Raw genomic sequence first — 15,418 nt, forward strand, 5'->3', positions numbered from 1 at the left:
GTCTGCACCATTTTTCTGGCCATACAGGAAAACAAACAATTTCTTCATCAAATTGCTACTGGAGATGAAAAATGGGTTCTGTATGTTAATAGAAAATACAAGAATCAATGGCTCTTTTCATGTCAGAAGCCAGTTCCTACACCAAAAATTGGTGTAGGAACTGGCTGTTCTTTTGCACTATCTGAAAGAGACCTTATCTGGATTCAAATTGAATTGTCAGGATTGAAGGAATTTTTCTGGGCCGTTTTGTTATGATAAATTTAATTGGTCTTATGCATTCCAGGATTGCTTCTTCCCATCAACTGAAGTTTTTCTTGCAGAAAACATGCAAATCAAATGCTAAATGGTTTTTGCATCATGACAGTGGTTGGCTGCATATGCAAGCACAGAATATGTGTGCAGTTTACAGACATAACACATGGATACCTCACAACTTTAATTGTCTTGGCACAAATACTCAGTTAGACAAACAAAATACTCTCCCCTGACCTTAAACTATATAATATCTTATTCCTAAGGTTGAGGAAAGCTAAAGGGCTGGAATTTTGGTTCAGACACGAAAGGACAAGTATTTAAAAATACTTGCAAAAGGCTTTGATATAAAAGGTGTGGCCGTAAAGTTCCTGGACAGGTGCAATAATAAGAATAAAAAATGAAAGAGCTCAAAAATGGTTTTATTTTTATTCACAGTAATTTATTACCTGATTGAATGCACTTATTATATCATCCCATTCTAAAAGTTTCTGAAAAGAGTCAGCAAAGGCATCCAAAGAGATGATGCTCAGTTTGGTGGTAATGTTTTTCTTTGTCTGTAATAACCCGAAATCTCTTTCCTTTGAGGACAGTTTTCACTTTGGAAAAGAGGAAGAATTTTGCCAGTGTAAGATTAGGAAAGTAGGGTAGATGGTTGATATGTACAGTGCCATATTTCTTCAGAAATGTCTTTACAAGTGTGGAATGTGTGGAGGCATTGTTGTGCAACATGAACCAGCTGCTTTTCTCTTAAAATTGTGGCCTAACCTGGAAAATGCACTTCAGTAGTAGCATCTTCAGTAGATGCAGCTTTGAAGCATCTGTGCATAGCATGCAGCATTAACTCTCCCCTTCAGGTACAAATTACTTGTGAATCATACTGGTTGTCAAAAAGCCTGATCAGCATCATCTTGATACTGGACTCTGTGAAAAAAAACCTTTTTGGGCCTTGGCGATGATTTAAGTCCACTGCATGCTCTGATGCTTCATCTCTGGGTCATACTGAAAGAACATTGCTCATCTCCATGAAAATACAGTCGAGGAAATTAGGATTGACTTAACAATTCATATGATGACACCCTTCATTGCTTCTTCTCATCTGAGGTTTTGCGGCACAAATTTTGCAGCACAGACCTTCCTTTTCCATAAATCTTCATGCAGAAATTCAAGCATTGTCTCCTTATTCATATCCAACTCATTAGCCATCATTCTGTGGGTCAAATGACAATCTCTTGCCACAAATTTTTGGACTTTTGTAACTCTGTCCTCATTTTGAGAGGTCATTTCTTGGGTCATCACGAACATTCTAAAAGTTTTAACCACTTATACCATTCAAACACACTGGTATGACTTAACATTTCATCACCATAAACAATTTTTACATTTCATATGGTTTTGTTGCAGATTTTCCCAATTTAAAGCAAATTGTGATATTGGTTCGTTGCTCCATTGCAAAATTGTGGTATGGAATGTTAATGTCACTAAGAAAACTGGTTGTTACTTGGAAACTGTCAGCCTACTGGATGATCTCTGTACCACCATCTGTTGGAGGAACTTTGAATTACAATATGCCACTTCCATTTATTTTCAAACTCATTGAACATGACTGCAACATAACCAGTCTGGGAACTTTATTGCCACACTTTGTATTAATGGTTCAAGTGTATCCAGTTTTATGGAGAGCATTTTGAGAAAGAAAAGGAAATGAACCACATTGACAGTTAAATGTTGTGGTAGTTCTGGTATACAAATTAAATGAGTAGCTGTTATAGAAATAAAATGTTTAGAAAAATGTATTAATACAAAGAGTTCTGTTTTGTTTGATTCATCCTTAAGGTGATTCATTTTTAAATATTTTTCTTTATTTTTCAGCCTGTTGCACTATGTTTTGCTTTGTTTCCGTCATGTAGTGAAGGAAATAAGTGTTTGAACCATGCAGGTGCCTGGCAGATTCAACTAGAGAAATTCCTTTCTACTCTTCACAAGGTTCTAGATGGATTATATGAAAATATTGAGTCAGGTATGTTCATAAAACACTGCCATGCATGGGCGCACACACACACACACACGCGCGCGCGCACGTTGACAAAGGGTGCTGACTCTCTTTAAAAATTACAGTTGTGAATTACAAGCTCCGAAAAAGCAATAAGTGTTTGCCATTTTATTTACCTAATTGTTATTTTATATTGAACTTTATAAGTAGCCATATAGTTCTAGATACGCTGATTATTTTTATTTTAGATAAGAGTTTTTGTAGATTACTACTTAATATACATAAAACCTCTGTTTTGTTTGAATCTTACAGCCATTGTTTTTGTATAGAGTGGTAGGGAATTCAAATTTTTAATTGTGGTAACTAGGTAGCTCTAACGTAAAATTATATAGCGTAATTCGCATCCCTGCATTTAGGTTTCTAATAGATAAGATCAATAAATTTAATTAATTAAATTTATACGGGTACAAAGTGACAGGAGTGCTGTGACTTGGGGGGAACTGAGGGGGGGGGAATTCTTCAACGCATCACAGCCTAAAAAAATGTGCAACTTGTGAAATGTTTGCGGAACTCTTTGGAATGAAACATGATCTAGCCAAGGAGGATGTCTTTTGTGTGTGTGCCAGGTGCAGAGAGTGTCTAGAAATTAGGTGTCAACACAGCGTTCTGATGGGCATCTATGAGAGCTTGAGGTGTAGGGTAGATGCCCTCAAAGAAATTAATATGAGGGGCCCGTCAAGCTCTCAGCTGCCCAACTCAATGCCAGAGCTCACTCCTGGGCATCAGGTAACACAGCGGCAATCTCCAAGGCAGAATGCGCTGGTCCCACAGGAGTTAGTTATTGTCCGTGACTCTATTGTCAGGGAGACGGGGAATATATTGTGTAAAAAGGATAGATGGAATAGGACCAGGGTATGTCTGCCAGGGGCAAAAGTTTATGACATTGTAAAGCATGTATCATCTTTTAAGGGCACAAAGGGTGATATTGTTGTACACGTTGGCACCAATGATATTAAGAGTAGGATATCTGCAGATTTACTTAACAAGTACAGGTCAATGTTGCAAAAAATTCGTGAGTTAGGGTTAAATTTGAAAGTGTCTGCAATTCTGCCCAGACACGATTTGAGGGAGTACATGATGAGAGTCTTGTCAATCAATTCGGCCCTGGAGGAAATGTGCAAAGCTCAACGGGTAGAGTTTTTTTCAGCCTTGTCTATGCTTGTTAACAGGAGAGACTGCTTCTACAGGGATGGAATACACTTAAATAGAAAGGGTGCAAGAATATTTGCTGATGCTATCGAGGCTGTGTTAGGTGGGTCGGAAAACTGCTAGCTTAGGGGGATTCACAGACTAAAAGGTTAAAAGTAGCTGCAGGCAGAGGTGTAGGTGATTCTTGCAAAACTTCTATTAGAATAAGCAGTGGCCTGGAGCAAGTGGCGTTGGGGGTTTCAGGGACTGATGGCAGTCATCGTGAAACAGGTAGGTATATGGGATGTGTTAGGGTAACTAATAATAAGAATAGGTACATGTATACTTGCTTGTATACCAATGCTAGAAGTATAGTAAATAAATTTGATGAATTTGAAGTGTTGGTCAAGACCTCAAAGGCAGATATTGTTGGGATAACAGAGACATGGCATCACACAGATATAAGGAATGCAGAACTGGAATTTGGGGAGTACAATGTGTACAGAAAGGATAGACAGGATAGGAAGGGAGGAGGTGTTATGCTGTTAATTAAGAAAAACATAAAATCAAAAGAAGTGCATCCAGTTGATATAGATGAACAGTGCACTGTTTGAGGCAGTTTGGTGTGACATAAACACTGCGAAAGCAAAAATAAGAGTAGGAGTGTGTTTATAGGCTTAATGACGTGAATGAGTACAAAGAAAAATTGTACAGAGAAATAGAGTGGGCTAGTAAATCAGAATGTCTTATAATGCGGGATTTTAATTTCCCAAATATAGACTGGAACTTATGGGTTGGTCACTCGCACACTAGTAAGACTTTTGTGAATTTATTGGATGATTGTTTTCTGCAGCAGCATCTTTGAGAGGCAACCAGAGAGGGTAATACTCTTGATCTGGTTATCAGCAGTGATAATTTGTGTATTAAGAATTTGCAGATAAAGGAACCATTAGGTGGCAGTGATCACAGTGTACTGATGTGGGATTTACTTAAAGATATAATTACCATCAGGGATAAAGGAAGGGGTTTTTGCTTCCGTAAAGATGACTACAGTGGTCTCAGACAGTTTTTAAATTCTGTACAGTGGGACCAACTGATGATGTTACCAACAGCAAATTCTAAGTGGGAAGCATTCAAGGAATTAATAGTGGAAGCTACTAAACGTTTCATACTTATTAAAAAATGTTGTTCAAGGTTTAAGTCTAAATGGTTGTCAAATGAACTAATGAGACTCGTGGCAGAGAAGAAAACTGCATGGGATGCATATAAATTATCAGGTGACACAGAAGCCTATGATATATATAAGCTAGTCTGTAATCAAGTCACAAAGGAGGTTAGGCAGGCGAAGGCAGATTACGAGAAATCTTTGGCAAAGGATGCTAAGAAAACCAGCAAGGATTTCTTTACTTATATAAACTCTAAAAGGAAGGGGATGAATCTGATTGGTCCACTTTGTATCGATGGTTTGACTGTTGATGATCCTGCTCAGATAGCAAACAAACTGAATGAGTATTTTGCATCTACATTCACTCACATGGAGTTATTAAGGTTTGAAAATGCCACAAAGTTATCATATTGTAACAGGGTGCTTAATGATTTTGTAATAACGGAGAACAAAGTGGAGGAGAAATTGTTGAAGTTAAACATTTGAAAGGCACCTGGGGTGGATGGGATCTATCCAGTTATATTAAAGGAGGTGGCAAAGGAAGTAAGCAAACCTTTAGCCATAATTATGAGAGCATCTTTGGACTCAGGGGAGGTCCCCACGGACTGGAGATGTGCCAATGTGTCCCTAATTCACAAAGGGTGATCGAAAGGTGACACGAGTAATTACAGACTAGTTAGTTTAACTTCTGTTCCGGGTAAAATAATGGAGTCACTGGTTAAAGATGCATTGCAGGATCATCTAGACAAGACTGCAGCAATAATTCAGACACAGCATGGGTTTGTTAAGGGTAAGTCTTGTCTGACAAATCTGATTGGTTATTATGATGTGGTTACAAAGAAACTGGATGCAAAAAATAATTTTGATATCATATACTTGGATTTCAGGAAAGCTTTTGACACTGTTGCGCATGGAAGACTGCTGTACAAATTAGAGCAGAATGGTATTAAGGTGTAAGTTGCTACAATGGATAAAAGGGTGGTTGAGTGGGAGAAGACAGTGGGTGGTAATCAATGGGTGCTGCTCTTCGTGGACTAATGTTATTAGTGGTGTCCCACAGGGTTCGGTGTTGGGTTCACTGCCAATGTTGTTTTGTATATTTATCAATTATATTGATGAACGTATATCAGGCTTAGTATCGAAGTTTGCAGATGATACAAAGGTTGGCAGGGTTGTTAATGACAGTAATGGCAATGTGTTACTGCAACAGGATCTAGAAAATTTGGGCAGATGGGCTGAGAAATGGCAACTGAAGTTTAACATTGCAAACTGCAAAGTACTGCATATGGGTAGAAGTAACCCAAGAGAAACGTACCAACTGTGTGGTACTACACTTAAGGTGGTAGAAAATGAAAAAGACCTGGGAGTAATTGTGCAGTCAGATATGAAGTTTTCTGAGCAATGGAGACAGGCTTCCAGGGCAGGTCATGGGGTGTTGTCAATGATATACAGGAAGTTTGCTAGGAGGGAAAAGGAGGTGATTGTACCTGTGTATAAAGCAATGGTCAGGCATGCCTTGAGTACTGCGTGCAGGTCTGGAGGCCTCATTTTAGGAAGGATGTAGATTTGCTTGAGTGTGTTCAGAGAAGGGCAACAAGATTGGTGAGGGGAATGAAGGGATCCTCATACCAGGAGAGGCTTAAGTTCTGCAAATTGCAGCAGTTGGAAACTAGGCACTTGCGAGGTGATCTGATTGAGGTGTATGAATGGGTTTAGCACGCTGAATTCTGATGAGATTCTTCCACTTGTTCAGATTACGAACCTATGGGGACATAAATTGAATTTGAGCAAGGACAGATGTAGAATAGATGTGCAGAAATTTGCCTTTAACCAGTGGGTGATTAAATGCTGGAACAAACTTCCAAATGTCGTTGTGGAAGTTGATAGGTTAAATAAAGTTAAGGAGGAACTGGACAAACATTTAGAGGGGATTGTTTTGTAATTTTTTTTTTTTTTTTTGGCTGATGCTGCAAATGCTCATACACTTGCTTTCTTGCATCACATGCCACCTACTATTACTACTACATAAGACTCCTCCACCTCTGTAATAATTACCCACCTAGCCATATTGATAGTTTATCTATATTCATTTTTTGCTGCATATCAGAAACAGATTTTTTTTTTTTTTTTTTTTGTTTTTTTTTTTGTTTTTTAATTTCTCCATCCTAGAGATATGCACTATTTTCTGTACAAGAAATGGTTCTCACCCTGTGATGTGTGTATCACTGATGGTACACTGCTGAGGCCTTTTGTTTGTGTATAAAATTCATCTAAGAAAGTAAGGTAGACTTAGCCAACTGAAAGGCTTGTTAAATCAATAATATTTTATATAATAATTTTTGAATTAAAACATTACCCTGCATACCATTAATATCAAAGTTAGATATTGGACAGTACGAAGAAAAGGTCTTTGAAGTTCTTTAAAGTACTGAGATTTTTGGGGGCCATAGTGGATAACATGGAGACAAACCATTTGGATATTGTCTCTTATGAATTTTGATGCCTAATTACAAACAGCAACAGGGACTCAATTGCCAAACTTATCAAGAATAAACTTGGACCCCTCATATATCCCAATAGAAAATAAAGTACTATTTGACTAACTTGACTCTAAAAAATGTCCTTTTTTGTTTCCTAAGTATATCAGTTATCTTCATTAACCAGAAGCAATTAATTGGAAATCTTGTGTCAACTTATAGATTATGTAGAAACTGATTACTAATATTGCATCCCCATACTTCTCTTGGTATGATCTTTGAAGAAATATGCAAAAAAGAAATGAAAATTTTAAAAAATATATATATTTTTTCTAATACAAAGAGAAAATAATTATATTATTTAAGATAAATTTTAATTTAATTCTGTTTCTTCTGCATATTTATAGATTTAAAATTAAAAGGGGGAGGGTAGAACCAAATTGAAGAAAACTGAGAAACATCTGAATTACAGAAGTAAATTTTGTTTATGAAAAATGGTTATCTTTTAGTAATGTTAGTAATACATTTTTGATGCAGAGCAACATTTAAATAAATTTAAATGGGTATAAGTTTGATAAGTATATGTCTCTATAAAATTAAAAGTGAAATTATCATTGATTTAGTTGCCAGAATATGTAGCAAGAAAGTGTGTAACTGAAAAAAAAATCTTTAAATGGTTCATTTCATTATTTGCAGAGGATTATGCATTTTCAGAATATAGTAATTCTGATGGTGTGGAGTTTCCACCACCACCAAATGATCCATTGGGTGCCATAATGAAGCTAAACCAAAGATTTCAGTCTGTTGGAATGTGCATTGTGAAAATGCTAACGTAAGTAATGAATGAATGCTTTCATACTTTAAATCAATCATATTTGTAATCATTTTTTTTTTTTTTTAACCCAAATAGAAATATACATCATGTTACAAATATTAAAAAATTAAATTTTAGTTATTACTATTAGTATAGACCAAAAGATTGGCTCCCCACAAACACACAAAATGTATTAGAACCTCTAGTACTTAGCAACATGCATGGGTTGAAAGCTGAGAAGACAGAAGATACTTGCCAACATTAGTTATGAATTTCTGCGGATTGTAATTTTTGGAAAATACATGTGAAGGATGGCCGTTTTAGAAAACAGAAGGCATAAATGAGGAAGCAGGAAAGTTAGTTCTGAGAGTTTGGAGTTGGATGTTGACTGGTAAATCATGGGTTTGGAATGTTTTGAAAAGGTTGGCAGAGCTACAGATGCCTGTTTAGAAGAACAGTGCCCATGGAAGTATCTGTAGAAAAGGCATGCAACAGAAACTGAATGTCTGTGGGACAGAGAGTGAATAGACTTTGTGAGAGAAAGGTCATTAATTAACCTTACTGCCCTCTTTTGAATAGAGTCTTAGAGCTTTAGAGAGTTTGGGGGCATCATCCCAGATTTGAGAACAATATTCCATAGTAGGATAGATATCACATCTGTACAGAGTCAGTAGCTGTTCAGAAGAAAAGCAACAATGACAATGGAAAAGAACACCCCGTTTTTTTGATGCAGAAGAAGAACTATTTGTGATCGACTTAAGTCAAGAGAAATTAGAAGTCAGGGTAATCACCAATAGATACTTAATCTTGTCTGGAAATATAAGTATCATTGAAGATGAACATAGGAGCAGTAGACTCTTTTTTTATGAGAAATAAGACAGAACAGAGCTTTAAAAGGATTGGAATTAACTAAGTTTTTTCTGCTCCCATTGAAGAATTACCTGGAAATCAGCATATATGGAATTGATAGGAGATATTTAGGAAGTTGCTGTTTGTGTAGTGTAAGGTTTCTTGAACTGGAAGGTGGAATGTAGTGTGCTGTCATCAGTAAAACTATGGGTAGGATTTCTAATTGAAACGAAGGGGATGGGAGAAAGAACTGAATGTTGGGGAATACTAGCATTAGTTGAGAAGTTAGAACACTGAGAGCCAGCTGTCATCACCTATAGTGAATGTCCACTGCAAAAACTTGCTACCAAGTTCGGAAAGTAGTGTAGTTCATAAGGCAGGAGCTTGTTTTACGGACCTTTATGCCACACATCATCATCAAAAGATTTGAAATGTCAAGAGCAACTGCTAGAGTTTCACCAAACTTTTCCATAGAATTTTTCCAAAGATGATTAACAAAAGTGAGTGTATCATTAGTGGGTAAAGTCTGATAGAATCTGTATTAGTATTAGCCATTATAGTTCAAAGAAACCACAAAATTTTGCTGCATTGGTCAAAAAATAATAAAATAAATAACTAAATAAAAATTTAAAAAATATAAAGATAAATAATAAAAATCAATAATTAATATATAAAAAAAATAAAAAGAAAATAGATAACCTGTGTGTTTCCTCCTCACAACTGTTTTTCCCAAGCTGTCAGCCTCAAAATATCCACAGAGGCAACTTATTTCAGTATATGACAATTTGCTGCATTGCATTGAAGGAAGTTTTCTTTTAGATTGCATTGTAGAAAGTTTTCTAAAAGAAAACTTCCTACAATGCAATCTAAATCTCTTTCTCTGAAATTTGAATTTATGGCCTCTAGTTCTGGGATTCATATAATAGTTTTTCATTCAATTTACTATCACCCTATCAGAGCCTTATAGATTTCAGTAAGGTTCCCCTCTTAAGGTGTTAGGTTGCCAAGCTCTGTAGTCCACATAATGGGAGGATATTGATAATCATTACTCAAACAGAAGGTTTTGTGATATTTTAAGGGCTGTACTAGAAGGGCACTTAAAGCGTGGCATTGGAAAAGTGCCCTTCGAACACCTGGTTTTACAGGAAGCAGAGGGGGGAAAGGCATGCAAACTAGATGGGCTCTTCCACCGCCACGTTGGACAATGTTAGCTGGCATTCAATGCCCACTGATGCCATCGGAGGCATTGAAAGTGCCAGCGACTTAGTGTTGATATTGCCCAAGGAGAAATTTTCCCCGTGCATGGGGTGGTTGGCCTTCATCCTTCATTCATTTGTCTGTTATTATTTGGAGAAGATCATTAGCATTAGTAGAGGCATATGATGCAAGAAAGCAAGCTTATTCAGCATCAGCCAAAAAAAAAAAAAAAAAAATACACAACCACTACTCCCATTTCACCCCTCCATTCGTTCGAAATACCTGTCCAGCTGAGCCTTAAATTTGTTTAGTCTATCAACTTCAACAAGTGATGGAAGTCTATTCCACAAACCAACTGCCCGCTGGCTAAAGGCAAATTTCCGCACATCCATCCGACATCCGTCCTTCCTCAGTTTGAATTTATGCCCTCTCAGGTGATTATTCTGAACAAGAGGAAGAATCCCATCGGCATTGAGCATGCTCAAGCCATTCAAAGCCTTATACACCTCTATCAGATCACCTCACCGATGCATAGTCTCCAGACACTGTAATTTGCAAAACTTAAGCCTTTCTTCGTAAGAGCAACCCTTTGTTCATTCACTAATCTTGTTGCCCTTCTCTGTACTCGTTCCGGCAGCTCTACATCCTTCTTGAAATGAGGCCTCCAGACCTGTATACAGTACTCAAGGTGTGGCCTGACCAATGCCTTATACAAGGGAATAATCACATCCCTATCCCTGCTAGAAAAATTCCTGTATATCATTGACAATACACCATGAGCTACTCTTGCAGCTTGTCTGCACTGCTCAGAGAACTTCATATCTGCCTGCACAATTACCCCCAGGTCCTTTTCATTCTCTACCACTGTCAGCATAGTACCACAGAGTTGATACATTGATCTGGGGTTACTGTTTCCCATATGTAGTACTTTACATTTCTCAATGTTAAACTTCATTTGCCACCTCTCAGCCCATCTGCTCAACCTTTCCAGATCCTGTTGCAGCAGCAGCATAGCATGAGTAGTGTCCTTAACAACCCTGCCAACCTTTGTATCGTCTGCAAACTTCAACATTAAGCTTGATATACCATCATCAATATCATTTATAAATACAGAAAACAACAATGGACCCAACACTGAAAGGCGTCTCCGTAGCCAGGGGGGAAGGAGCAGCAGTGCGTAGCACACGCTTCTTGATTAGACCGGGGTTCGGGCCCGTCACCATCAAATACGGAGGATGCGGGAAGGTCAGGGAATGACCACCGCATATCCCCGGAGCAATATGGCCTTAGTTGCTAATGCTCCTAAAAACCAAATAACAAACAACAACAACAACAGGAGAGATTGCTTCTACAGGGATGGGATACACTTAAATAGAAAGGGTGCAAGAATATTTGCTGATGCTATCGAGGCAGTGTTAGGTGGGTCGGGAAACTGCTAGCTTGGGGGGAGACAAAGACCAATAGATTGACAGTAGCCACTGGCAGAGGTGAAAGAGATTCTTGCACGGCTTCTATTAGAATGAGCAGAAGCCTGAAAAACAAGATGCATGGTATTTCAGAGACTGCTGGGAGCCATTGCGGTACAAGTAAACACATGGGTTGTGTTAGGGTAGCTAAGAATAGAAACAGGTGCAGGTATACTTGCGTGTACACCAATGCTAGGAGTTTAGTAAATAAATTTGATGAATTTGAGGTATTGCTCAAAACATCGAAGGCAGATATTGTTGGGATATCAGAGACGTGGTGTCACACAGATATAAGGGATGCAGAACTGCAATTTGGGGAGTACAACGTCTACAGAAAGGATAGACAGGATAGGAAGGGGGGAGGGGTTATGCTATTAGTTAGGAAACACATAAAAACCAAGGAAGTGAAGCCAGTCGACATCGCTGGACAGTGCAGTGTGGAGTCAGTTTGGTGTGACATAAACATTGGGAGATCAAAATTGAGAGTAGGAGTGTGCTATAGGCCTAATGACTCTGATGAGTATAATAAGGAACTGTACAGGGAAATAGAGTGGGCCAGTAAATCAGAGTGTCTTATAATGGGAGATTTTAATTTCCCAGATATTGACTGGAATTTGGGGGCTGGTTACTCACACACTAGCAGGGCTTTTGTGGATTTATTGGACGATTGTTTTCTACATCAGCATGTTCGGGAGGCAACTAGAGGGAGTAATACTCTTGATTTGATTATCAGCAGTGATTCTTCATGCATTAAGAATCTGCAGATAAATGAATCACTAGGTGGCAGTGATCACAGTGTGCTGAAGTGGGATTTACTCAAAGAGGTAACTACCATTAGGGGTAAAGGGAAGGGTTATTGCTTCCGTAAAGGCGACTACGATGGACTGAGACAGTATTTAAATTCTATACAGTGGGACCAACTGATGATGTTACCAACAGCAAATTCAAAATGGGAAGCATTCAAAGAACTTATCTTGGAAGCTACTAGGCTTTACATACCAACTAAGAAATATTGTTCAAGGTTTAGGCCAAAATGGATGTTAGATGAACTAATGAGGCATATGGCAGGGAAGAAAAATGCATGGGATACATACAAATTAACACATGACACAGAAGCCTATGATAGATACAAGTTGATATGCAACCAAGTTACAAAGGAGGTTAGGCAGGCGAAGGCAGATTACGAGAAATCCTTGGCAAGGGATGCAAAGAAAAACAGCAAAGAGTTCTTTACTTATGTAAACTCTAGAAGGAAGGGGATGAATCAGATTGGTCCACTTGATATTGATGGGTCAAGTGTTGATGATCCTGCTCAGGTAGCTAACAAACTAAATGAATATTTTGCATCGACATTCACACATGAGGAGTTATTCAGCGAGGGGAATGCCAGAGGTGTATTCAACTCTAGCAGTAAGCTACAGAATCTTGAAATAACTGGGAGTAAAGTGGAGGAGAAACTGTTGAAGATAAACACAAGAAAGGCACCCGGGGTGGATGGGATCTATCCAGTTATATTAAAGGAGGCAGCAAAGGAAGTAAGCAAACCCTTAGCCATAATTATGAGAGCTTCCTTGGACTCAGGGGGAGGTACCCATAGACTGGAAATGTGCAAATGTGACCCCAATTCACAAAGGAGGATCAAAGGCTGACACAAGTAATTATAGACCTGTGAGCTTAACTTCTGTTCCAGGAAAATTAATGGAGGCACTGGTTAAAGACGCACTGCAGGATCATTTAGACAAGACTTCAGTTATAGCTCAGACACAGCATGGTTTTGTTAAGGGGAAGTCTTGCCTGACCAACTTGATTGGATACTATGATGCAGTCACAAAAGAACTGGATGCAGGGAATAACTTTGATATTATATACTTGGATCTTAGAAAGGCTTTTGATACTGTTGCTCATGGAAGAATGCTACACAAATTGGAGCAGTGTGACATTGGAGGCAAATTGCTGCTATGGATAAAGGGGTGGTTGAGGGGGAGAAGACAGAGAGTGGTAATCAATGGACACTGCTCATCGTGGACTGATGTTATTAGTGGAGTCCCTCAGGGCTCAGTGTTGGGTCCATTATTGTTTTCTGTATTTATAAATGATATTGATGATGGTATATCGGGCTTAATGTCCAAGTTTGCAGACGATACAAAGGTTGGTAGGGTTGTCAAGGACACTACTGACACTATGCTGCTGCAACAGGATCTGGAAAGGTTGAGCAGATGGGCTGAGAGGTGGCAAATGAAGTTTAACATTGACAAATGTAAAGTACTACACATGGGAAACAGCAACCCCAGAGCAACGTATCAACTCTGTGGTACTACACTGACAGTGGTAGAGAATGAAAGGGACTTGGGGGTGGTTGTGCAGGCAGATATGAAGTTCTCTGAGCAGTGCAGACGGGCTGCAAGAGTAGCTCATGGAGTATTGTCAATGATATACAGGAATTTTTCCAGCAGGGATAAGGAGGTGATTATTCCATTGTATAAGGCGATGGTCAGGCCACACCTAGAGTACTGTGTACAGGTCTGGAGGCCTCATTTCAAGAAGGATGTAGAGCTGCTGGAACGAGTACAGAGAAGGGCAACAAGATTAGTGAATGGAACAAAGGGGTGCTCTTACGAAGAAAGGCTTAAGTTTTGCAAATTACAGTGTCTGGAGACTAGGCACCAGCGAGGTGATCTGATAGAGGTGTATAAAGCCTTGAATGGTTTAAGCATGCTCAATGCTGATGGGATTCTTCCTCTAGCTCAGAAAAATCACCTGAGAGGGCATAAGTTAAGTTCAAATTGAGGAAAGACAGATGTAGGATAGACGTGCGGAAATTTGCCTTTAGCCAGCGGGTGGTTGGTTGGTGGAACAGACTTCCATCCCTTGTGGTGGAGGTTGATAGCCTAAATAAGTTTAAGGCTCAGCTGGACAGGTATTTTGAACGAACAGAGGGGTGAAGTGGAAGTGGGTTTTTTTTTTTTGTTTTTTTTTTTTTTTTGGCTGATGCTGCATAAGCTTGCTTTCTTGCATCAAATGCCTCTACTAATGCTAATGCTAATGCTAACAATAACAAACCAACACTGAACCCTGAGGAACTCACTAATAATATTAGTCCACGTTGAGCAGTGTCCATTGATTACCACTCTCTGTCTTCTCCCCCTCAGCCACCCCTTTATCCACAGCAGCAATTTGCCTCCAATGCCACACTGCTCCAATTTTTGCAGCAGTCTTCCATGTGCAACAGTATCAAAAGCCTTTCTGTTTGATGTTTGACACCGAGAAATTTATTTTTGAGGTGGAAAGAATGCCTGTCTTCTACAACATGGCATTAAAGGATTAACCCAGAGGACAAACATTAAACAAAGGGTTTAATGAAATTTATTGTATGTGAGGGAAAGTATTAAATAATTTAAAAAGTCTTTTGATTGCCACATTTAATTCAAATTCGTTATACATAGTTTCTTATTTTTCAGAATTTTAATTTTCTACTAAATACTAATATTTATTTTAAAAAATAGGATAAATTCTGTTGTAATTATATTCTAATATTCTGCCATGAAAGGGCCCCAACATTGTTGAAATATGTAGAAAAAGAATCTATTATTGACACGCCCGAAGACCACCCTCCATCTGCTGTTGTTTCCATTTCCTTTTCCATCTCACAAGTTAATGTGTCTTCAATCCATCCCTTCTTCTCACAAAAGGCGCCTCCGTAGCCAGGTGGGAAGGAGCAGCAGTGCATAGCACACGCTTCTTGATTAGACCGGGGTTCGAGCCCGTCACCACCAAATACGGAGGATGCGGAAAGGTCAGGGAATGACCACCGCATATCCCGGAGCAATATGGCCTTAGTTGCTAATGCTCTTAAAAACCAAATAACAAACAAACAATCTTCTCACAAAATTATGCAATATGCAACAATTTTTTATTACATCACTAGCGGAATGGGGATTCAGTAATATGCTAGAGTAAAAAATGCACGACTTATTGCTCAGTATTCTAAACGTTCATTCTACAAGTCACCTTGCTCAA

At 38.6% G+C, this 15,418-nt stretch overlaps 1 protein-coding gene across 1 annotated transcript in view; it reads left to right on the top strand.

The window, feature by feature from the left end:
* Positions 1-15,418, top strand: part of LOC150091873 (proline-, glutamic acid- and leucine-rich protein 1-like) — a 181,238-nt gene that overhangs the window by 44,276 nt on the left and 121,544 nt on the right. Inside the window, exons 7-8 of the mRNA XM_090377263.1 lie at positions 2,125-2,272; positions 7,772-7,907. Coding sequence (XP_090233389.1) covers positions 2,125-2,272; positions 7,772-7,907 — 284 coding nt within the window. The remainder of the gene's footprint in view (positions 1-2,124; positions 2,273-7,771; positions 7,908-15,418) is intronic.

This window comes from Mastigoproctus giganteus, chromosome 1 (assembly GCF_048544385.1).
Source record: "Mastigoproctus giganteus isolate SK-2022 chromosome 1, ASM4854438v1, whole genome shotgun sequence".
Taxonomy (NCBI): domain Eukaryota; kingdom Metazoa; phylum Arthropoda; class Arachnida; order Uropygi; family Thelyphonidae; genus Mastigoproctus; species Mastigoproctus giganteus.